The sequence below is a fragment of the Bombus vancouverensis genome, chromosome 2, assembly GCF_051014615.1.
Source record: "Bombus vancouverensis nearcticus chromosome 2, iyBomVanc1_principal, whole genome shotgun sequence".
Classification (NCBI taxonomy): domain Eukaryota; kingdom Metazoa; phylum Arthropoda; class Insecta; order Hymenoptera; family Apidae; genus Bombus; species Bombus vancouverensis.
In genome coordinates this window covers 14,662,605-14,688,349 of record NC_134912.1, presented here as the reverse complement: position 1 = coordinate 14,688,349, position 25,745 = coordinate 14,662,605, and the positions used below count along the sequence as shown (strand labels likewise).

General features: G+C 31.3%; 1 protein-coding gene across 3 annotated transcripts; it reads right to left on the bottom strand.

Annotated features, from left to right (window-relative positions):
- Nucleotides 1–7: 7 nt before the first annotated feature.
- LOC117163287 (very long chain fatty acid elongase 4) lies at nt 8–18,423 on the bottom strand. Of its 3 annotated transcripts, XR_013061846.1 has the most exons (8): nt 18,086–18,423; nt 3,608–3,689; nt 3,280–3,467; nt 3,119–3,199; nt 2,875–3,046; nt 1,618–1,895; nt 436–1,546; nt 8–366 (listed from the first exon to the last, which is right to left on the bottom strand). XR_013061846.1 is itself a non-coding variant. In XM_033345440.2 (7 exons), exons 2-7 carry the CDS (start codon nt 3,684–3,686, stop codon nt 1,394–1,396), a joined length of 951 nt encoding a protein of 316 aa, XP_033201331.1. In that variant the 5' UTR covers nt 3,687–3,689; nt 18,086–18,423; the 3' UTR covers nt 8–1,393. The 3 variants fall into 3 exon arrangements, 2 of the variants coding, with proteins under 2 accessions (XP_033201331.1, XP_033201332.1); XM_033345440.2 differs by having other exon boundaries at nt 8–1,546; XM_033345441.2 differs by lacking the exon at nt 18,086–18,423 and adding an exon at nt 6,583–6,909 and having other exon boundaries at nt 8–1,546.
- Between the last annotated feature and the right edge of the window lie 7,322 nt (nt 18,424–25,745).

The window sequence follows — 25,745 nt, the reverse complement described above, 5'->3', positions numbered from 1 at the left end:
ATGCATCTTTTAGTTTTTTGCATTGCACAGCAATGCCGTTTTTATAACAGTTGCAACGTTCTTTACATATTACGCCAATAATAAAATGTATTAACAGTGTTTTGTTGACTAATAATGTTTAGAAATAGTTTAAATAAACAAACATGCCTAAACAATTCGAATTAATTTTTACAAACGATCATGATCATTTATTTTGTAAAAGTTTTGCGATAATCTATGTCTTCACGGACGAGTTATTCGTTTGTGCAATAAAACATCTAAATTTCCAGAAAGTCTTTATGTATAAAAAGTCTTATTGTTTTGATATTTTTGGTTGGAACGTATAAAATTTTTTGCACGCAATTAATTTATTATGTGTATTTATATCTGTATGTAGAATATTAATTGTAGAAAAACGTTTTGTATAAATATTTATCTAACTTATCAATATCTTACCAATTGACATAGTGAATCAGCTTTTGTTTCGAACGAAACAAATTAAATTCGAACGAAAGGATGGACATTACTACTAGTTTGTTATTAAACAAACAAATCTTCGAGTATAACTAATAAAAGAATATCTTTTGTTACTCCAAAAAAATCATGTTCATTAAAAATATCATTAAATAATGTACAAAGATAATCTTAGATGTATAACAACAAAATTTAAATTCAAATTCTTTACATTTTCATGAATACTAGTTCATGATCGTGTTAGAATATTGTTTTCCATTTATTCAAAGAGAGACTGCAACATACTCGAATATCACGATACAGCATTAACTAGACGTCAAATGTGCAAATATTGGTACTTACAACTTTAACGTGACCGTCATATTTGAATTCTAACCTTAGATTTACTGAGAGAAAAATCTAAAGGCAGTTTCCGACACGACGATCTGTTTCATTTTGTTTTTTTTTTGTTTTACAAGGCAGATTTGAACCGTCGAACACAAAAGATCGCTTAGTTTAAACTTATATAACGTTATCATAATTGATCACACTGGATCTTATGTAATTCGCCTACTGACGACTAAACTGCTAATATACTCGACTAATTTGTATTTACAATACCTTAGACCAGCGATCCGTCGAACTTTGTGCTGCTGATCCAAGAATTAAAAAATCGCAGGCCGGTAAGTTTATAGTCGCGTTTACCTTAATTCGTCAAAGAAATATCGGTTTCTTTTATTAAACTCGATCTTTCTGCAACGATATATGTATAAGTATAGTGTATTGAACGTCACTCATCACGAAAAAAGTGGCAGTTGCAAGAACTAAAGATTCCGGTTCTAAGTTATCGTTACCGATCGAATTATTTTTCAAGAATTTCCGTTCACTTTTATTTTGTAACTAAATATACCGTAGTTCAAGCGATCTTAATATCTTAACGAAGGACTTAGGAGTGTATTATTCATTGAATCTTCTTAGATACACCATTCGCATATCCATTGGCGTGTCCATTCGTAATGTTTCCGTTACACATAGCTGCGCCGGTAATTTTTTTCTTCAATTGCGTATCCGCCTTCATTTTTTCTAACTGTCTTTCTGCGTATGCTTGTTTACCCTAAAAAATTATTATTAGAAATGTTAATATTACAGTTAATATCAATATAGGGAGACTTCCAACAAATTTACCTTGGCAATGTAGGCTTTAGCGTAGAAATTTCCGAATAAAACGATGAAAGAGACCATGTAAATGACAAGAGCATACTGCATCCAGAGTGGGAAATCGCATCCCGACCGAATCCCATTGATGCCGAGGATCAAGGCAGTAGTAAATTGGATTAATTGAAGAATCGTCAGATATTTCTTCCACCAGAGATATTTAGCTACAGAGGGTCCCAATGCGGCTAAGCCATAGTATGAATACATGAGGACATGGATAAAACTGTTCACCATGGCTGGCAGGAAAGCTAAAAAAAAAGGATTTTTAATTAAACATTTCATTCTAACGAGTTGAAAAGAAAAAACGAATACATATTACATTAAAAAATTTAATACACATGTGATTATATACTCCAAAAAGTATTTTTTATTTCAGTGAAAACGAGACCCTACGATTTCCCTCCTAATTTCGTAATTCATAAATGTCTAGAGATATTATATGTTTTGTACATAAACCAAGAGATATTATAATTTCCTATAATTGCGTGAACTTTCTATAAAATCTTGGATTCGTCGATTAGCATGACTGGAATTAATGTGTATAATTTAAACAAATCTAGAGAAAATATATTGTTTAATACGGTTCAAGCTTAAGCTTTACTACAATGTAATGAATTACATATTAGTCATAATACGATAACATAATATAATAATATTGCATTTAACGCTATTTAGAAAGTGGATATGTTAGTAATTAACGTGGGATACGCTATTGCAGATGTTTATTAGCAGTTTTTATACTTTTATCGTATTTTACCAATGATATTCATTTAAACAGTCATTGAACGGTTTAGAAGTAAGAAGGAGAAAGTGGACGAATAGTTGCGTTTCAAAATTTAATGAGAAATATAAACAAGTTTTCGCTTCGAATATTAATTTTAAATAAAAAAAAGTTATTGACTGGAATAGCTCATTCTATAAAGCAGTATAAATTGATATATTTAAGCATTCGAGTTTGAAATTAAGAATGATTAAAAAATGAATTTTTTTTACTTTATATTTAATTTCGATGCTATTTTTAATTAAAATGAGTTTTCTTTTCGAATATTCCAATTAAAAAAATAAATATGTAAATAAAAGTGTCTAGAAACTATATGGATCGGTAGGATAGTTTAACTTGAAATAAATTATAATCGATGACACAAGTGGCAAGTTATGTATTTACGTAGTCAATTATCTATATCTCTATAATTGTCTGGAAAGAATTGGACACAGATAAATACTTACTAGATCCGCTTGGAACCCATTTGATACCAATCCACCACAACGAAAACATAGTGGAATGATGGTAAACATGAAGAAAGCTTAATTGATTATCCTTCTTCCGCAAGATAAAGAAAAACGTATCACAGAACTCCAAAAGTTTGCTAAAGTAGTACCACCAGACTGCATGAGCAATCTAACAGAAACAATTGTTATTTTATTTTTCAATCAATTAAATTTAAATTAAAAAATTTATATTAGTATGTACCTGCAATTCGTCTGGACGAGTCACGTGCCTAATCGGCTGACACACATAACTATAACGTAACCTGGTGGAAGCTACGAATAACTGCAAATAATAAATATGACAAATTAAGATACCAGGATTATAAAATGCATAACCAACTCTTAATAGCGAAAACAATGTACCTGTATCGCGATGTACGCGTTAAGACAGGCCATCGCAAGATTATACGGAACGAGTGCCCACGTTAGCTTGAAGGCTTTTCGATTTCTCATGATCTTTGGCCCGGCCCATACAATGAGTAAATACAACATAGTGTATATCAATGTAGGTTTTGGCGAATCGACCAGAAGCCATCCTCTCGTTCGTTCATCTGTAAATGCGTAGTTACTAAATTTAATTGTTAAACTATTATTAAATTATAATAATTAAGTACATTAGGGTTCGAAATAATGCATTTTTTATTTAGTATCGAAAGAAAATTGTATTTGTAATTTTAATATGGCTGTTTACCGGCAAGGGATAGCGTCCAGAGGTAGTAATTGTAGGCATCATTTATTAAAGTTGCTGTGGAATTAATTAAGCTTGCCATTGCCTGAAACAAGATTAAATCGTATTACACTTGTGAACGGATAATTCCAGATTCGAGATTGGAGTGTACTTTTAATAAAAAGTAAACTGAATGTAAATTACAATGCATTTCACGACAGTGACTGTAAGCTCATATATAAGCTTATCTCCAATTACAAACGATTATCATGCCTATTTTAATTTACATTTGTATTACAGAAAACGAATATTTAATTACTGTAATAGTCGGCTATAATTTTATAACTTTTTTGTAATTACAGCAGAATTTTCATGAGACCGGTCAAACGGTACACATACTAAACGAATGATTATAATAAAAATGAATCAAAGATTTCCTGTGCGGAACGTGCGCACGACTGTGCACGTGCGATTTACCACCATTATCCTACGCTTAATGAGCAGCTTCTATGCGCGTTATCCGGCCGTTCACTTAAAGTTGGAAACGTCATATGTAACTTTCACGTTATACCTGTCAAACCGAACGCTATCTCCCTAATCGTCTGCGGGAAAACACGTTTCGTTGGATCTTTCGAACAGCTCGGGTTTCGAGTTGGGTCGATGCTCCGACAGCAACTTAGGAATGTCTACTTTCATTTGCGGTTTAACTTCGCCGTGAACTTGTAGCAAGTGCAAGTGCATGTTCTCCCCCCGGTATGGCAAATTTAGCTTTCATCTTGCATTAATTAAACCACCTTATGGAGCGTTGATTGGATCCGCGAAATCTGACGCTGTTTGCATGCTTCTTGTTAATGAAACTTGTTCGACTATTTCTTTAAAGTTTTGTTGATTTTTTGTTAAATATATATATAAGAAAATATGATAGAATTATTGTTACGTAGATATTGATATTAAATTTTCTCTTTGTATAAGATTTTTTATTTTCTTTCGCGTTCATTATTTTATAGAATTATCAAGGGATGGAAAATTTTGTTTATATTTAAACCGTCCAATATCGGAAAATTAATTATTTATCGATATGTAATTAACCCTCCGTCTGCATGTCGGGTCATTTTCGATCAATGATTTTAAACACTTTTTCATTATTTCTATATTTCTGTTTAAATTTTGCTTTGCTTAAAAAAATTAAGGTAACATGTAGCAAATAAAAGCTATTGGATGATATTTTAGAGACTTGGGAGAGTATTCAAGAATTTCGAGGGATTTTCAAAGCAAAAACCTGAGAAAGACTGCGTGGATTTAGACGATTTAATATGTAAACGGCGTCAGTAAACGTAAGGTCGCAGACGGAGGACTAACAGTAATAGCGTCAGTAGAAATTTGTTTATGCGTAGTCATATTTGGAAAATTTTCAAATTCAATTTCTTTGAAGACGAAGCTTTACATTAGAAAGCTTTATTCTATATTTCTGATTCATTCTCATATACATGATCATTTCACTTTCGAATTTATCGTTTTATTGCAAGACACCGCGTATATGGTATGTGGCAATTGGAACTACCATACAGCGCTTCGTCCAATTTATACATTCACTCACCGAAAGTATCATTTTTGAGTCTCACTTAAAGAAACAAATACGGCCAATCATCGAGGTTAAATTACCCGAAAAAAGAAGTTACAACTTCTTCTAAAACAGTTTCTCCCCTTGTGATTAAACCATTGGAACGAACCGACGTTTTTATGCGATTTTGAAGAAAATAAATTGTGATTTTTATTAATCGTTGGCAGAATATACAGCTACAATGTCACTGATCTTTAAATGGCTGGTACGAGCAACGAGCGAATGATTTCTCGGGAGAAAGTCTCTCTGATAAATCAATTTGTAATCTCTGGAAGCTGAGTGAAATTACCTACAAGACTAGTTTATTTGCTGTAAGCAATGGAATGTGCCGTGGATATCTCACAATCGACACATGATACAAGCTGTTCATTGTCGAACGATATGTTAATTTCTAGACACCCTCGTTTACGGTGTATCGTTTTTCATTCGTTTCTCTTTCCTTTTTTAAATATATTCTTTCACATAGTAGTTAATTGTGTTCTTATTTAATTTTGGTATTTACATCTTTCTGTTAGTGAAATTTAATTTTTTTTTTTAAGCTTTTAAAAAGTTCCGTATTATCTGAGGTCCTTTGAACTTTAGCATAACTTCATCTTTTTCGGAGTTTTAAACGATTTTAATACGAATTTTAACACGAAAAGTACAAAAGTATAAATAGACAGATATTGTAAAAGTATTTAATTAAACTTTCAACCGATTAAATAATTAATTAAATTTAAATATATGTATTTTATCAAAACATTATTTAGTTGCATTATCAAAATGTTTTCTATGATTTTATTATACGATTTATGAATACTAATAGCCTTTGCAATATTTATAATTTTTTCCAATATCCGAGTTTTCTATTATCCGAGATAGACTCGTGTCACATTACCTCGGATAATCGAGGTTCTACTATATCATAACGTTAGCAGCTATTCTTCTGTTAATCTCTTTGATTTTCTTTCAATCTCTGACGAAGGATATGAAAATAATTACAAACTCTTCAAAGGAAAAGTACACCTCATTGAGAACCTCATCTAGAATTCTATCCAAAACTCCATTAGGGACACCTGAATCAAAACTATATTTCTCCCAAAAAATGTTTAAATTACATGCTCTATGAGAGTACAAAAAAAAAAAGATAAGAATTTACAATTTTTCTTAATTTTTCTTTTTCTTTTCCTATTTCAGAAAGTTTAGAATTTCAGGAACAGGATCCAAAACTTTCATAGAGACTTACTCTTGTTCAAAAATGCCCAAAAATCACATATTTTCCAGATAAATTTCCACAGGACCTCCAGTTAAAGTCTTTCTTTCACACTTGCACATAAAGTTGAATTTTCAAAGAGCAGTTGAATAGATTTCAGCACAAGAAGGTCAGGGAGTTTCTTACCTCGTATACTACTGATCGTCAAGAAGCTAACGGCGATATCGTCGTGATCCTTTTCTTCCCCGCACACACCAACGACGAACGTCTAATACGATTAAATATTATACAAAAGCGGTCTAATATCGTATATATCGAGAACAAATAGTCACTAGCGTCTCTACGATTACTCTGCGATCTACTCTCCTGCACGCAGTCGCGGTTTTGTCAAAGTGACATGACACGTTTTAATAAATCTACTGTCGGACAGCTGACACCAGCGGAGGTGCCGCTAGGAATCGGTACTTGTACTTGTTCACACGAGGAGAGGATCGTCATACGACGAGGTCGATCGGCAAAGTGGCAGCGCCTTGTAGCCTCTTCTCCGGTCCACTTTATAACTTTGGTGTCGTCCGTCTGCCGATTCTCCTGCTGGTGGTAACCTCACGTTCCCGGAGGTGGTACGATTTCATCGGCACGTGAAACGTTAAACGAGGCCAAAACCCCTCCGCTACTTCGAAGATTATATCGAACCCGTGGGGATAGATCGTTTGGAATCGGTCAAAACGATGAAGGCGCGTGTCCCACCCCGCGCGATTCGTTTGCTTTCCTCTCCCCTCTGCTGTTACAGCGAATGAGGGGCTATAATCGAGGGGAGTGTTAGTTCTTCGAATGTACAGTGCTTTGAGAAGTGGCACTTCGTCGCCAAAATTGTAAATGTCTTTATATGTATCTATCTTTTTCCAACACAAATCTGGGCTGAACTTCGTTTTGGAAAACACCGAATTTGTGATTTTTTTTTTACAACATGTATGATTGCTTTGATGATCCAAATATCCAAAAATATTAATTTTAAGATGCGAAGATCATTATTTACATTATACATAAAAAGTTTATGCATATCGTGCACTTTATTTAGACACATATTTATGTATGTTTTATGACTTACATGTATCGGCAGGTGATTGATTAACGGAATGAATTGAATATCGGTTTGGGTTGGATTTGATTAATATTATTAAGAAACACGTTGAAATAAACAAATTCGTGCCCTGTAGAAGATTGGATGCGCAAGAGAAATCGTTATTATGAAGACCGATCAAAGTCCAAGTTACGTTTCAAAAACTTGGATTTTGACTGTGAAATTACCACTTTGTATACCACTGTGGAACGTTACCGACGACGCTGTGTGTGGCTGATAGATCGAACCACAACCGGATCGGTTTCGAGAGCACTGGTTACACGACTGTTTCGTTCGTGGCCTCGATTTCGAGGTGAAGGTTAGGATGTTCGGCCGGGGTTTTTTCTCTCGTTTTTGGTTGAATGATTTGACAGGTGGAGATGCTTGCTGGTCGAGAGAAAGGGAAAGGAAGAAGTACAAAATGGTACCATTATAGGAGGGTGAGTGCGCGATGGGAAATGGTTCAATTTAAGGGAGACTGTTGAATAGCTTCAGATAAATATTGGCTTTCTTTGAGAATAAAATGGAGCTGAAATAATTAAGGAAGGTTATGTTTTATAGAAATTATAGTTTTTGGAAATGAAAAATTTCCATATTCATTGATTCAAAATTGGATCAAAGTAGTATCGGGTTATAAGCAAATTCGTATGTGGTATAAGCGTCGATAGAAGTATGCACAGAGCTATTTACGAGACTTTTAAGAGATGTCGCGCGGGCAGATGTGAGGATGTAAATATGGATCCAAGAGAAAGCGATACACAACATAAAACTCGTCTTTCGAGTGATGAATTAAAACAGGTCAGTGGTCCTCTTTTAACCGTAAAACACGTTTCCGAATATTTAAATACACTAATTCTTAGTTCTTAATCATCTCTTACTTGAAAACATTTTTTAGGCATTTAAAACCAAATATAAACTTATTTATTCCTCAATATAAGCTTCAAACGAAAAGTTACGTTTCCTAAACGAATCTATTAAATTTTCGTATCACAAACCCACGTGTTTTATTGCGCTATAAATATATTTGAATAGCAAGTTAAGTTGCCTTTTCATTTATCACATAGCAAGCAATTTAAAAAAGATTTATTTTCGCTATTTGCATAAATGTTTAGCTGCCAACTACAAAATTTGGGACATCATTTAAATAAACATTTTGCATCCGTCCCAAGATAAATTATAAAATGTAAAAGAGAGGGACAAAACTTAACCCATACCAACTAGCATTTAGATAAAAATTCTGCAGCTGTTCGAAGATAACCTAAAAAACCCAAAAAAAAGAGAAATAATTCATGAGATTCGCAATTGTCAAAATCTCTTTGACATAAAAATCGTTGAATACATAATCCTACTTTCTGTACCCTAATTTGAAGGATATAACATTAATTAATTGTCTAACGTAAATTGGATAAAATATGGATGAATTTGAACAGGAAGCATATGCTTCTTTCGAGGAATCCGTAGACGGAGGTAAGGAAAAACCGATTTCGATTCATCTCATAGATATTTAATGGGATCAACTAATTGGAATGTTTCTGTCAGTTATGCATTGCAATAATCGATGCATAGACCACATTAAAACTAAAAAGTACAATATAAATTAACACTCCTCTGCTAGAAGCAAAGAAGTCTACTGGAACCAAAAGCCAATTTCTTTTTGTTATGATTAATGTCTAATTTTCTGTTTAGTATCTAACACCGTATGATGATGATGAAAGCGATTTATCTTCCTATAATGTAACGTAAGTGTTACAAGTTATATATGCATGTATATATGTATCTATTTTTTTTCAAATCTTATTTTATCTCCTGATTACTACTCTCATTATAACACAATTATTGTATAATGCTTTCATAACAATCATGACCTCTTAAAGAGCACAGTATCACTTGTAAATGTTTTATAGTTTGAGTTAGATCTTTAAGCTTAATTGAAAAAGTTAAAAAGAAAGAAAGACGATTAAAGAAATTGGTGGTTATTCATTGTTGTGCTACATAACCTCTTAAGTCACTTATAGGCATTTCAAAGCTTGACCTGTGAATGCCCATCATGTCCATAACTATCACTGACCCATCCTTTTTTCTCGTGCTCTGACAAAAGTTAGAGGCGGAGGAGGAAATGGAGACAAAAAAAGAAACAGTTGAAGGAATCTGACTGCAGAAGGAGAAAGCGCGGCCGGTTACTTTCGTCGGCGTACACGCGTATAGTATACAGCAGTCCGGCCTGTGCTTTTTTCTTCGCGCTTCGGCTTCATTCTTTTTCGCTCGGCCTGGTATTTATCTCGGTCAAGAAACTGCTCGTTCACGCAGAAGTTCCGTTGCATCGTCATTTAATCAATCAATCGACCTTTTGAATTTCGGAATACGGTTAATAAAATAACCCTAGACTTGTCGATCTAAGATTAATAATTTTAAGGATTTAAGAGATCTTGTGCTATACTTGAAATATTTTTAAAAAGATTTAGATAACCTATCAAAAACATACACGCGCAAGATGTTTTCTTATTTTATAGAATTTAAATATTTCAAAACAGAAATTTTTATTCTTATTACGTTATTTATATAATTTAAATGACTACTTTTACAAAAACTCACTCGAATAAGTACATACTTGAATCAAAACAGTTATTTATACAAAACTTTCTTCATTTGTATTCATATGAAATTTCGATCAAAACTTTCATTTATAAAATATTCATTTTAAGATTAATAAAATACAAAATACAATTTTTGATGAATTTTGTGTTTTACCAAATTTCCTTAAAAATTAGATAATTTTCTTTGTGTGTTATTACAATGGTTCATGACCTTAATTATAATAATTCGCGTGGTTAATGAGAATTGGTAAAAATTAAAAAAGTTGTTTTCACGGACAAAATGAGATCAATGGAACCCAATTGCGCCCGGAGCAAACTTTCATCCGGATTTACTTCTTTCCCTCTTCCGTACGCATAGCCTATGAGCAAATGCCACACTATTGATAATGAAATACATAGCTATTATAAAGATGTAAGATGTGATAATATAAAACTCAATTACTATACGTGTAGTAGAAACGTCATTGATATCAATTAAAAAATAGTGTGCAATCTGGATAAAAATATTTCACTAATCACACTGTTTACTTTTCGAAATAACACTCCTTATTATTAGCAGTGAAAGTATAAGCAAAAGCGTTTGAAATAATTATAATAAACTGAGTAATCCATATAGAGGGATTAATATTTCATAAAAATTATAGTAATAAAAAAAATGATACTTATGGAACGATTAATATAACAAATGTGATGTTGTTTCCTCTTCGATTATTTTCTCTGTTTCTTTAAACTATGTGTTTGCTATATTGTAAATCTGATATCACATTAGAGAAAGTTGCAATTAACAAACTATCACGAGACTTCATCCTAAACATATTTTACAACCGTGAAAATATAATGCTTTGCTTAATTATACATTGTATTTCCTGCATAAAGTACTCTTGTTCATTTTCTACGCCATTTTAATCTTGTACATGATAACTTTTTTGTTGATAAGTTTTGAATTTAAGTTCTTACTTTCATTGCAAACGAATGACGTTAAAGACCTCGTAATTAGAACGCTACAGTACTTGTTTGTGAAATTAATCGATGACGATGCAATAGCACGCGAATTGTACGCGTTTGCATTTTTATAACCTATAAAATTTGCGAATTAAGCGGTATACTTGTCATCAAAGCTGCAATTCTCGGAGAAATATTTTACGTGATTTCAAAATTATTACACATTTTACACATTCATCCTTATGCAATGTATCGTGATCTTTACGCAAAAACGAATGAAAAATATGAAATACATTTCTTTGATATGAAATTTCATTTTAGAGAAAATTAACTTTTGTAAAATTTACCAATATTTATAACCAATATTTTTTTCATTACTTAGCACTTTAATATAAAACTGTTAGACATCTTCTACGAGAAGTCTTAACTGTTTAGAATTTGGAGAATGCATAAGTTTAGGAGAGTTAGCATACTGCTCTAGGCATAATATGGCGTGACCAAATTTTCTAGTAAAATATCTTACCAGAAGCAAATATATCTTAGCCTTAACCACTTTTTAATTTAACCTCCAGTTTCCCTATGCATATGTATACATATATCTGTATATATGTATATCTAACCTGCAATTTTCCTAATTTTCCTATACATATGTATATGTATGTAGATACATGTATGTACGAATCGAGAACTCATGCTTTGAAAAGAACATTTACATAATATCAACGCTTATTCTGCACATCAGGATTCGGTATAAGTCCTAATTGAACATCAGAACGTTTAAGAATATAACGTACGTTTATTAGTGCCAGAACAGATAAACTACATGCTCTCAGATTCCCGCATTTCTCATTAAATTACAAGAGAAAGTTGGACTTAGATTCCACAACACATTCTACGTCAACTACTTTGTATAGAACTCTGATTTATCCTAATTTTTTATAATAAATAATAATAAAAATTTCTTCAATTTATATATTTCTAGAATTCTTCAAATCCAGGAGTTTTTAACTAGTCCCTTTTTTAAATTGAGGTTACCTTTGTTATATAGTACAACGTATGAATTCTTTCGACGTTCTGAAATTCCCTAAAATTCTTTTATTTGGGGATTTTGGGAAAAGGTTAATTGAACGCTTTATATGTTTCCATTAATAATTCATATCTTTCTAATTAAAAATGACATGTTTAATTGCTCTAACGATACACTTTGGTTCGTTAAAATTATTTAGTAAACAAGAATTATATATCGAATCATTCTCGCGATTCCTAATTCATGTAACCCGTAAAATTAACAGTGAACAGACAGCTGGTTAATTGCTGCGAAACGTATGACAAGATTATATCAGGAATAAGCAAGTAATATGCAGATACTACTGTCATATAAACAAGAAGCAGTAATTTTGTATTCTGTATCAGAATAATGTATGCACTTGCTTAGGGGCATAAGTTAATGTTCCAGAAAAGACAATGAAGTACAGTAAATATGAACACTTAGTCACTAAATCACAGCAAAAGTATATTTTATCCTGACTACAGTTTTGTATCTTTCTTATGTTTTGTACGACTTAAACATATCATTTTTAACGTTTGATTAATTTCATGTTTATTATCTTTAACATCATAAAAATTTCATGATCTTGTTGTCTTTCTTTTAATAACTATTGAAAAAATTCGATGATTAATCGGTTATCTTAACTCGAATAATGGAATTAAATCATATAAGCTGATTATTCCCACGACGGCGCGTGCATCGACAAATGGAATATCTATTTCTATAAGTTATACATATATGTAATACGTGCCGAGAGAATATGATCTACTGGCATACTTCGAATTCGTGGATACCTGTATCACGGAAATGAATATTGCGAAATGTATGTGGATTCAAAGAGTTAATATTTAACTATGTTCGTTAAATATTTGTTGACTGTTACTAACGTCCCGAGAACCGGTCGTAAATATTTCATTGTTTAAAAATCGTCACCCTCCGTCGTTATCAGAATTACGAAATGCAATCTTTACACATAGCTTATTTAGATGAACGATAGTTTATTTAGATCTTTTTGCAATTTGTTTAAAGGAAAGAACTCGAAATTTTATATTTTAAATATTATATGAAAATTATATTATATCGTTACGAAAAATGGCAGTGGTCTGACTTACATCATTATGATTCTTAGTCTTCTATATCATACGAATGAAATACCAATTTACGATAAAATAAGTAGAAATATAAACATACAGCCGATAAAATATGTAAACATATGTGATGAAAAGAATTTTCGCAACCTTGATATGTGTAGGATGTGTTATACTGTACTGTACTGTACTTGTACTGTAGAACATACGAACTCTAACCTCACTGCTAGTAGTAAGAAACTACATAACATCAGAAGCGCAATCGGCGCGGCAGTGGCGGATAATCTTGATGTATACTACTTATAGAAATGTGAAATCGGTCTTAAAAAATAGTTCTAAATTTTTAAAGGATAGTTTAGTCTACATTTGAAAATCATTCCCGTTAGTACAAAATATGGTATTCAGATTTCAAAGAGCTCGCAATTATTTGCCTATAGTAATTACATAATTATAATGCAACAAAGAGTACATATTAGTTTTTCTATATTTACATATACGTTACGTTTCTTTTAGATACACATATTTTTGTTTGTAACTAAATATACGTACATGGTTACTCACCTAAAGCCGAACAAAAATATGTGTATCTAAAAGAAACGTAACGTATATGTAAATATAAAAAAACAAAATTCTAAACAATTTATCTTATTTTAAATATAAAAACACAAAATTTATCCCTGATTCCTTTTAAAATTAATATTACAAAATGATCAAAGATTATTACGAACAATTAAATTCCGTCATATTTTTCGAGGAATTGTCTACGAATCTATTTATACATTTTTATTTCGAATTGCCTGCAATGGAAAAATGAAAACTTTTACACGAATCGTTATTTATTGGGGAATAATTTGAAATTATTATATCTGGCATATGATCTAAATAGTTGATTCAGTGAAACTGCTTTCCAGAGCCTTGCGATAGTCGATTGCCGGCGAAACGACCGGTCGAAACGAAGGAAAAAGTTGTCAGGTAGAGAGTGGTTACCACACTTCCTTTCTCCCGAGGCTAACCAACTACACGTATAATCAGTCGAAATCATCAGTATTCTTCAGATCGTTATAACCGTGAAATCATTATTATCGTTCATCGTTGAATTCAGAAAATTCAGACCAATGATAAAGAAGGAATCTACACATATCAACCGATAACTAGACCTCCAATGCGATCGAATTTACAAGTTACCGAATAACTATACATGATTAGAAGTAGCGAAAAAGGAAAGGATAAAAAAAACAGAAATATATTATGGAAGAAATAATGAGATAGTATACGTGTTTTACATGAATCGAAGCCAATTTGATTCCTCAATTATGAGCGTATTATTTATTGAGTTTCTAAAAATTTCTTCTGTACAATTGCGTTAAGTAGGAATTTATTTTTTCTTTTAGCTATAAATTCTAATGAACAGTTATTACTAACTTCCATAGCATTTAATCCTTTCACTGTTCTGCTATTTCTTTTTTGTCACTTCAATTAGTATGTATTAAATGAACCATGATAAATGTCTAGTAAAGGTTTCCTTTTGCAGTTAAGAAGTAAATTAAAAAATCTTCTTTTATTTTACTTCATTCCCACAATATTCAAAAGGTTTCATCTTCTGAGAACACTATGTCTGCTTTAATACGGATTTCTCTACTAACAGAGTTTAATACCCCTCCCCTACACCGAATAGACATTAGATAGTATCAACTGTCATCTTCTATCGATTCCTGCGAATGATACAATATTGTAACGTACAAGCCATTGTCATTAATAGAAGCAGATTATATTGAAGGAAATCTGAGAGAATAGACATGGTGAAAAGCAAGCTCCGATAGCATCCAACTCGTGGGTATCTTAAAAGGTGAAAGGTGATTGATCTTGTATACTACGTACGTTTTACAAGTTTCATTTTGAAAGCAGTTCTTGCTTTGCAGTGTCTTGTTATTTACCTTGTACTCTAACTTTCGTTTATCATTGTTCATTACAAGGTGTTATTTGTTTTTGGAGGTTATCTCGGCCTTTGCATCCTATCTTTATATTTAAGATTATTAATTAATTTATTTTTCAAGACGATTCAAAATCGATTTGATTGGAACTGTTTAGGAAAATATAGAAAATTTTACATAACGTAACAAATTGAAAATATGAATAGACAAATCAAAACTATATTTAAACAACTTTTCAAAATCTTTTTAAAGGCTTCTAAAGATGCTCTAACGATCATCCATGGAAATAACCAAAAAAAAAGAAACATCTACTGTGTATGTCGGAAATATAAATTTTCAATTGATGTAACATGAAACAAATTAACAGATTCGTTTAGACAGGAAATTTATAATGAACTACGTTTTCATTGCAACTAATGCCAATGTCAGCGCATGCATATGTCGATAAAGACAATTTGTTCAACATTTTCCTGATGCATGATTTGATCGGAGGCTGGCTCGCACTTTCTTCTGTACCGGTTGCTTGAACTTGCCACGATCAACCTCACTTTCAGGTCAATGTTTAGACTCGAGAGAATAGCGAGAAATATACGATAATTAATAACAGCAAGAACTTTCATATCAATATTTATTTATATATGCTATTATATATACTGCTTAAATTAATGGAACTAAATAACTAAGAAAAAACAATATATTTGTGTTGATTTAGTTAATGTTTATTTAATTCAAATGTTATAGAAAGGATAATTACATTTCTAAGATCTAACTAAAGATTCTAGATAAAATCGTCATTAACTGTCATTAACAATACCTAAATATTTAAATTATTTTTTATAGAAAAGCGATAAGATTTAATTGTTATGTATACACATGCACTTTCAATCACATTGATTAAAAAAAAATGTCTGACAATAGGCAACCTATTTTCCTTTTTACTGTACTTTGACTCTCTCTTGTTTTCTAATCGTACAAATTAATCACATATCACCTTATATCTCGCTGTATCGTGGCTGCATTATTTTGAAAACTTTTTAGTGAAAGTTACTCTAATCACAAGAAAAGCTATAACAAATTCAAATCTATTGACAATTCTATTTAAAGATTCGAAATTATCCCTTCATCCAACGATTTGAATCGTCAAAACTGCGTCTCAAATTTTTTTTGTAGAATAAAAGATTTATGTTACAATAAAAAATAATTCAGAATTAATGATGTACTAGAATACATTTATGTATTTGATATAATGTATATATGAAAAAGATATATATATATATATATATATGTTATTTTTACTTCAATATTTGTATTTGCTGTCATTAGTATTTTCATGTCCATAACCTTAAAGTTATTTTTTTAAAATTCTTTATATAACTCGAAAGGGTATAAATAAAATATCCATGTGTATTTCCTCAACTACAATTGATATCGTATCTAACCAAAATGATGAACGCCACCGACATCGCCTAACTTATAATCGATCAGTTATTACGCTTTATGTCTGTTTTTTCGATCGGGTACTCTTTCTCTATCTGTCGATTTCACCGTGGGTCGATTTGCATTTCCAACCGCGAATTTACCTGTTAAGATTGAAGACGCAGCGAAAGTGAAATCTCCCCAATGCAACAAGCATGGCGAGATACCACACGCATCTAATCCTAAACGCGATTTGTTTAACTTGTAAATTACAGTGTTATCCGAGCGACCGGACAATGAAAGTTACTTAAAGAAAGAAAAGCAACTATTCGATAACGCAAATGTTTACGATTAATTACTTGTGTATGTACTACAAACTGGTGATTTAAAAAACAATGATTTTGAGGTTAGAAAAATGAAAACATTGAGTAAGAATAAATATCATTAGAATAGAACATTTTATATAATGTTTTTGTTAGTTAAATTTCATCACGTAAGAGGATACTATTTATTTAGCAAACTTCGAAATTACTCATCAAAACTATTCACGCAATGTCATTTACGTAAAGCAAAATTTTTTTCGAAGGTCACTACAAAAAAAAGGAACAAGCTGTAGTTGTACAAATGTTTAACTTTTACTCTACGTTTGAGCAAATTCACTGTTATTCGGCGAACAATGAATATTTATTTCGATGAATATCTAAATTATCGCGCGTAATTAATTTGAATATAGTATAGTGAAGAAGATGAGAAGTTGTACAAAACATTTTCTTATTAAACAGAACAGAAAAAGAAATTTTTAAATATATCGAATATAATACAACATATAAGAATGAAGAAGGTATTCTTCGTAGAATACGGCACAAAATTTGAAATATTGTAAAGAAAAGTAAAAAAATAGCCACGTGCATTTTATCTAAAATATAATATGTACTTGGTGCAACCCTCTAGAAGTTAGACGTTCGATCGCGACTGTTCGCCAAGTCTACACCAGACTTAAAAGTGAATGGGGAGTAAAAATAGAACTAAATAGTTACACCAAAGTTAACCACAGTCAACTTGCCTCTGAAAAAAGTTTGAATTTCTACTTTATTATCTATTGGTTGTAATCTAGGGGAAGATCTAGTGAATAATAATAGGAACATAGACACTTGGACACTTTTATTCATAAAAAATCCTAACAAACACATATATATCATTGAACAAAATAGCTAAATTGAATTTATTTGTATAGTATGGCGATTTAAGCTATAATTCGGTTAATAGGTTAATAAATAAAATTATGTACCAAATGATCTGAAAGGTTATACATCTATGTTAATGGAAAAAATAATCAAAATAGATCTCTAATTGAGGATTAATAATCTTAGTGTGACAGTTACGTGATTCATTCTATATAATCAAATATATACACATAACTTATTATAACTATTTTGATCGGCACGCTGTTCCAGTCCGCACTAACGAACCTCCCAGAACATAACCAAAAACATCTTAAATCTTCTCTTTCGTATTTAACCACCATTTATCCCTTCGAAAAAATTACTCACCGTCTTTTTTTTAAATTATCACGAGACTCATGTCAGGAATTTGAACACCAGTGGTGGTTTCGCGTCAAGGACCTCGCAGACATACGAACATCATCGTCGTTGTCGAATCTTCGCCGTTTCGTCGGTTATGCCGCAGTTAATAAGTCCCAAATTTAACAAAGGAACTCACGTAATATGTATGCCATGCACATCTGATTAATCTTTAAATATATAACATAGATAGGAGACACTGTACACGATTCATTAATGTATTTCGAGGAAAACACGACAAAAGCTGTTTTAGGTTTCTCGAGTGTGGACGGTGCAGGCGCCGGTCGGCCGCCATCATAGAAATCAATACAACTGCTAACTAAGGGGAGCTCACGTCGTATTGTATGGGATATTAGGATGAACGTAGGATACCGTTTGGTTACAATGGATTCTGAAAAACCACATTCTAATGAATATGTTAGAACAATCAAATATGTACAATAGAACTTCGATTGTTGTACAAAACAGCATTGAAGAAACATCTAGATATCGAGGTTCATGCAATAAAGGAAGTGACCAATCGGATGGTTCACAGTTACAGTCCACTGTATACTTCTTATTAGTTCTTATGGTGTATGCTCTTCATTTGTATATTCGTAATCAATTGTACCCAATATGGATATAAGATATTAACCCTTACTATGTATTACCACATGGATACATAGAACGAAATTTTCGTGCAAATGATTACTGCAGATTCTTATGAAAATAGTTCAATGTTTTGGATACATTTGATATTTACAATATGCATAGCCGTTTTATTGTTCATGTGCATTTAATGCTATAGGATATTCAATGAAATATATGTGTATGTATGTACAGTTTCGTTTAAATCCAGAATCCGACGCAGATGAGTTGCGCTCCTCATCGTTCCTTGATTGTGTCATTGGAGTTAAAATAAATTCGTTTAGGATTAGTTTTTGAATGAATTTACGAAGTGATGATGTCAACGAAGTGACGTATCTATTTATTCTTTGGACTTTGGACTCTGGGCTGGATTTTGTATTTACCGGTACTGTTGTCCTCCTTTGTAAAATTATATTTATGTTATAATAGTAATTTTGAATAAGTATTTTACACACTTTCTTAGTTTCTTTATTTATTTCGTATATTATAATGGACTTTATAAATTTTTCAAACTAATGTAATCTTTAATACGCTTCATGCCACCTATAAGTATACACTACCGATAATATTCTTGTTTTAAATTATATAATACATATTATCATAATGTGCGCAACTAGTGGTACACGCTGAGTAGAAATTCGCGTGAAAGTATTGTACGGAACGTATTTGTAATTGTTTTTAAATTAATTGAATTATACAAAATTATACGTTAGTAATTACTCTGAATCTATTCTTACATGTATATTATAAACAACTATTATATGTATTTGGAGGACTACGTACAAACAGCTAATCTAATATTAAAATGTCAGTGATAACAATTTACCGATTTTGCTATAATAAAAAGATTAAGTAATCGATTAATAAAGAAAGATGGATAACAATATTTTAGACACAGTAATTTATTTATCCATATATCTCTTATGTTTTTTATACATTGTTACATATTATCATTCATATTTGTAAAGTTTGATGTTAGCTAATTCCTAACCTTTAACCTTATCTAAACATAAATTTTCTAATTTGAAACTTTAAAATTGACACATTTATGAGGTAAAATTATGTAATTAGTGAATTCTAAGGAATTACTATTAAATTTAACCTCATTAATAATACTCTTCTTGTATTCGAATCCATATATAATTTATTTAAAGTTCGTGCTGCATAATAAAAATTGTGCCGATTCGATAAATCAGCTCACATAGAAACAGAAAGTTATCTACGTTTTTCGTATCACGTAAGCTTGATGGATATAGAAAATACATATTATGACGTCAAAGAACGAAAGTAAAGAAATCACATTTGACAAATAATTGTTCTCAAATATGTATTCACTCGTAAAAATTAATTAACGCATATCCGCTTCCTGATTGGTCGTCCTTTAGACCTCGCTTTTTTCTATTTCGGCACTGATTGGTTGTTCGAACTCGACACGATTTCTACGATAATTGGCACATTCCAGAGAACACCATGCTTTTTATTCCGCGGGAAACTATGTGGCAAGAAGTTTACTGTATGACAGTTTAAAAATCAGGAAACACAATGGCAGTCATAACATCAGGAAAAAAGCTGATAGGTACTTTTATTTCTTATAGACTTAAATAAAAATTACAGAATTAATTATTTTTGAATGTAAAGGTTTAAACATTAAGGACATTTTAGATTTCAAGCTTTCGCTATGATAACTTGCACTTGTAATTGCACTTTGCGTCGACATTTCATAGACATAACAGTCTACTTCTTCAGGACAGACCTCTTCAGGTGCAAGTGTAAAATAGACACGATTGTTCTCACGAAACCAATAACATGACATGAGGAATATGTTGTTAATTTTCAGTTAACCCATTAATGATCAAACAGTGAAATAATGTATAAAAGTTAGGTTAATACAATATTACTGAAAAGTGTAAATGGTTTATGTATTGTTAATATGTAGAATAATGAATACTCTACAGAAGCCCACTGCATGAATAAAAGACACAAAAAGAAATTCCCATGATTAAAAAAAGAATAGTGTATCATATTATCATAAATATTTAAATAGTATCTCGATGGAAGAAAAAATAGTTATGGAAAAGATATCAAGGAGAAAAAGGATTATAAATGAAATGAGTTAGACGATTACACAAAATAAAATAATTCAAGTATTGAAAGGTTAGAATGTTAAAAAGTGATTCAGATCGATAGAAGTCGGATTTACATGCAACAAGAGGAGCTAGCATCTCACACAAAGATAAATTAGGGATTATATTACGCTTTCTCGAACTATACGTACGTAAAAGCTTACCGTATACTGATAGCTATATTGTATACAGTTATATTAGATGTCCCTAATGAGATTCTGTTCTTGTTCGATTGAATTGTATTCTGTTGAGTTTCCGTTCCGATTGAATTGCAACATCTTGCTAACAAAAGGAGTTCCTTTAAAAAGATAGACATATAAATTTAAAAGTTCGAAAATTTACAACATTGAAAACTCAATGAATTATTCTAGCTGACTGCGCTGAATGATGTACCTAATATGTAATTCACCATTTTTCTTAAGTTATAATTAACGATACTCGCGTAAGAAGAACATAATCTAACTAACTAAATTGTTGTCTTGAAAACCGACCCGTCATTAAAATAAAGTACACATATACAATATATGTACCTTAAATGTGTACAATAAAATGAAAATAAGTTTTATTAAAGATAGTTTTATTAAAGATAGAAAATTTATGTGTTATTTTAATTAGTAGATTGTGAGCAATTTATGTTTATAATTAAGGAAGAATATAAATTTTTATTAGAGAGCAACGATAACATTGCATCTGTGTTAGAGAAAGTGCTCGCGAATCTACAGCATGTCCCGCTCCGTGATTTGTGCATATGTCAGAGAAATTACATAGCAACGATGTTGAAAGATATTTCACATTAATATTATTCCAGTAGCACACATTTAACATTTCTTGATTATTTAAGTTTTCATAAGCTATTATTAGCTTTTTTTATAATATATCAAATAATATGTTAAATTGAACTAAGATTATTTAAAATAAAAGGTTTATAGACTTATGTATGCAAGGTTTCGAATTTTCAAATTTAAAAATTGCTTAACTTTCAAATGTTCAAAGTTCTAAGCCTTATTACTTCTAAATTTACATTGTTTAAGACTACAAAAAGAAAACACGCCTCTCCAACGAAAGTTTCTCAAGTATACCACGTAGCTTCTTAACTTTTTCTAGCAATAATCGCGCAAACCTTACATGGCCCTGGAACAGACGCATTTCCTTATAGCTGAAACAATATATTCTGTTACATCGACATCTTACAGAATGTTACAAAACGTCGAAGCATTCAAGCATAAAAGAAATGCTGCATTCTCCATAATTAATAGCGACAGCGAGGCGCACGAAAACATTCTTAAATTATCGCTAGAACGGATAGGAAACTATAGTAGCTGTCTTTTTGCGAGCAACGAGATTTCACCACAGGCGCGTTACCGATAAACCAATGCAACTTCTGGCTACTAGCACTAGGTATGTATAAAAATATCGACGCCAGCTGACGGCGTTGATATTTCCATGAGAATGAAAAATATAGAAGCGTGTATAGGTGTTTAAACGTGTGACTTTTATGTTTGAGGAGAGAAGCGTAAATGGGACAAGCTCAACGGTCACACAACCGTGACTTTCTAGCTATGTTGCGTCGTTGAGGCTTTTTGTCGTGTACCCAGTCGCTGTTTGTGCTTCCGCCTACACCGTTGCTTGAAATGTGTTTTCTAGGGGAAATTGAGTAAATATATTGTTTGGTGCGAATTTGTTTTACGCAACTATTTAGATTAACGTGATATGTTTGAGAAAACTTGTATATATAATTTGGAGCGGTTGTTGTCATTCAAATTAGTTGATACTTCTAAGAATTCTATATTCATAAATTTGGTTTGAACATAGAAAATTTTTATTATTACAAATGCTATATTTATATTTGTAGGTTTGTATGGAATTAAATTTTAGATATATAATGTGACGACTATGTAAATGTTCTAAATTGTATCTGAATTATTATATGGATATTTTAAATTGTGTAAATTTATGCAAAAGTGTTAACTAATTTAAATTTTTAAATTAGTAGATCTCAAAATAAAAGATTATTCTTGCAGTTAACGGAAGAATCGATTCAAGATGGTTCACGCTGACTGTCTCGTTCCACTAACTCACAATCAATTTGATTGGATTTCTTCAATTGAAGTCACTTAACGCTTAAGGTAATAAACTCTTGATTACCTACGTCGTTTGTACGTGGTAGATACGAGAAAGCGCAGTTCCGATGCAAGGTTTATAAATCTTATAGCTAATGTTTATAACTTAAAAAAAGACAAAGATCTCTATTCTTTTTAAATGAATTTCGATGTATTGAATGGTGAAGTTGTTTACAAATTTACTACAAACTTATTCGTTTAAATTTACCTTCAATACGATTGACATTATTCTCAACAATTTGATATAAGTGAGAAAATAATTTATCAGATACTGCACGACAATGAACCGCATACATAGTAACTAAGTATGAGATAGTTATTAAAAATTTGGATCCGAATCGATACAGATTTATATACATGCGATACAGCTTTATTATTAGATCAATGACTATTCCAATTGGTTAAAAAACTGGAAAATAATAAAGTTTAATTACTCAAAATCGATAGGAAGGATAATAATTGTGGAGCGAATGACTTAATATTATGCTATCTGTGAAGGTTCCAGAGAAAGAGAGCTTTTAACATCAATCAACGTATAATGTTCCCTAGAGGTATGCGGAAGTGACCGATGATTTTCGTTTGTCAACGATAGTTGTTCACATCGCGAAACACGACTTTCAAATAGTTTCTAGGAAATTATATGTATATTATGTTCCTTTTATGTAGGTTATCGACTCCCTTGCTGTTAAGTATAATTTTCTATATAGGCGATGGTTTTTGCTTTGTAATTTTTTATGGCCACGGATTATTTTCTTGTATGAAATTTAATATAAATCGTTTCGCTATTCCAAAAATTTGATTATTCGATTGTCTCGAATCTGCGTTATTTCGAATATTCGAAATATGTAATGCTTCATTATCTAAATTTTTATTAATAACACTATGGGTATAATTTCGGAATTATTTAAGTATATTAAATATTATTAAATAATACTATTTATCTATACATCTTTATAAAAAATCATTACAATTACTTTGTCCAATTGCTACTATACTTTTCACAAATTTTCACTATGTTTTTATCTCTACGGGATACTAATATTAAGTTAAATTACAGAGATCATGTAATTGACTGGGATACATCGTTTAAGCTTAGTTTACATCCAAACGGTAGATCAAGTTAAATCGAACCACGGAAAGAAATCAGGGAAAAGTGGACGAGAGGAAGACTCATCGAGGTCGCTGATCGAGGTCAAGTTTTAGACTACTGTAATGTCTAATCGTGATGCATGTGGATGCTGGTGTCGTTGCCTTCTCGCAAATATCATATCCTGGAGAAGGGGAAATTCCATGGAGAAGTTAGAATATCGGAATCTCGGGCTCTTCTTTGACTCTTTGAATTTTTCAATCTTTCAAATTTCCAAATTTTCGAATTTTCAAAATTTCAAATTTCTGAATTCTTAAACTTTCAAATTTTCAATTTCTCAATTTTCAACTTTTCGAATTTTTTAATTTCTAAAATTAAAAATTTTTAGCTCATCAAATAAAATATGCATTACCCGATTCGTTAACATTAAGTTCTCATAGTCTCCAAAACTTCTAAAACATTCATCTTCAACAAAAATTTCTAAAACTCAGTATTTTTAATGTGACCTAACATTAATGTGTGATCGGTGTGTATGATAATAACGATTATGCAAACTTTACATGTTCCTGCATTGCGAAGTCATATTTTACACTACTGTGATGTCTAGTACCGTTGTCTTCTTATAGCAGTCAGTTTCTGGGGAAGTGGGAATTCCAGAGAGAAGTCGAGAGATTGGAATCTCGGGCTCTCTTCTGACGTCTGTTTAGCAGTACCACTCACTCTCTCTTCTTTTTTCTTTTCCTTCTCTTGGCTATGCTGGTATACATATATCTAATGTCTTATCTGAGCTTAAAGGCAAGTTGTTCGATTCAGTAACCTGTCTGCAACAACATTCTAGATTACCACTGGGAACTCCCCTGATCTAATTTCGTTTAGGCTTATGAACAACTTATTGAGACTTACGGAAATGTAGAAAGGTATTTTAATGGGATATGGGCATCTTGAATGATGGATTGAGTTTTTATATTGCCTGAACGGAATTGAAATTATGTGAAGGAGAGTTATTAATCCATATATTAATTAAACAATTTAAAAAAATGAATAAAATTCTTACAAAGAGAACAATGTCTTTTTGACAAAATTGGTAAGTTTTGATTTATATATCGAAGAGATTTAAATTTTATTTGATTTGGCTTAATGAATTTTGTGGATTAAAAGAATTCTTCTTTATTTGTATAATGTCGAATTTTATTACTTGTTAATTACATTAACAAGTAATTACATTCTCTATCGTTGAAAAGAGAATTAGTATAATCCAATCGCAATCAATAAACTAATACGTAAATTTTCATTGCTTGATTTATACAAACAATGAAATTATGTAATATTAGATATGGAGTTTATCTTTATTTATCAATCAATTTATCGATTTAGAGGTTTATAGATAATAAATAAGAAGTAACTTATATATGTACTAGCATGAATATATTTGACAATAATAAATTAATTGTGATTTTTTCCTGGCTGTATTCTTAATAAATCTTAAATAAATGAAAAAGTTTTTTAAATTTCACATTTTTTTGCAGACAATTCTTAATTGCGCCATCACTGCCCTCTATGATTGTGTACTCTAATCAGACACCATAGGCATAGAACCATATGCATATGCGTCGATAAATAGGAATAAAATTGAAAAATCCGTTAATTCAGTCTTCTTCATCTATGCATTTAAT

What these genes read in the sequence shown, in the direction of transcription:
- LOC117163287 (XM_033345440.2), bottom strand. Translation starts at nt 3,686, where the DNA reads ATGGCAAGCTTAATTAATTCCACAGCAACTTTAATAAATGATGCCTAC. An exon ending in ATGGGTTCCAAGCGGATCTA is followed by an intron (nt 1,896 to 2,874) that starts GTAAGTATTTAT and finishes CTTTTTTTTTAG; the next exon opens with CTTTCCTGCCAGCCATGGTG. An exon ending in CTAAAGCCTACATTGCCAAG is followed by an intron (nt 1,547 to 1,617) that starts GTAAATTTGTTG and finishes ATAATTTTTTAG; the next exon opens with GGTAAACAAGCATACGCAGA.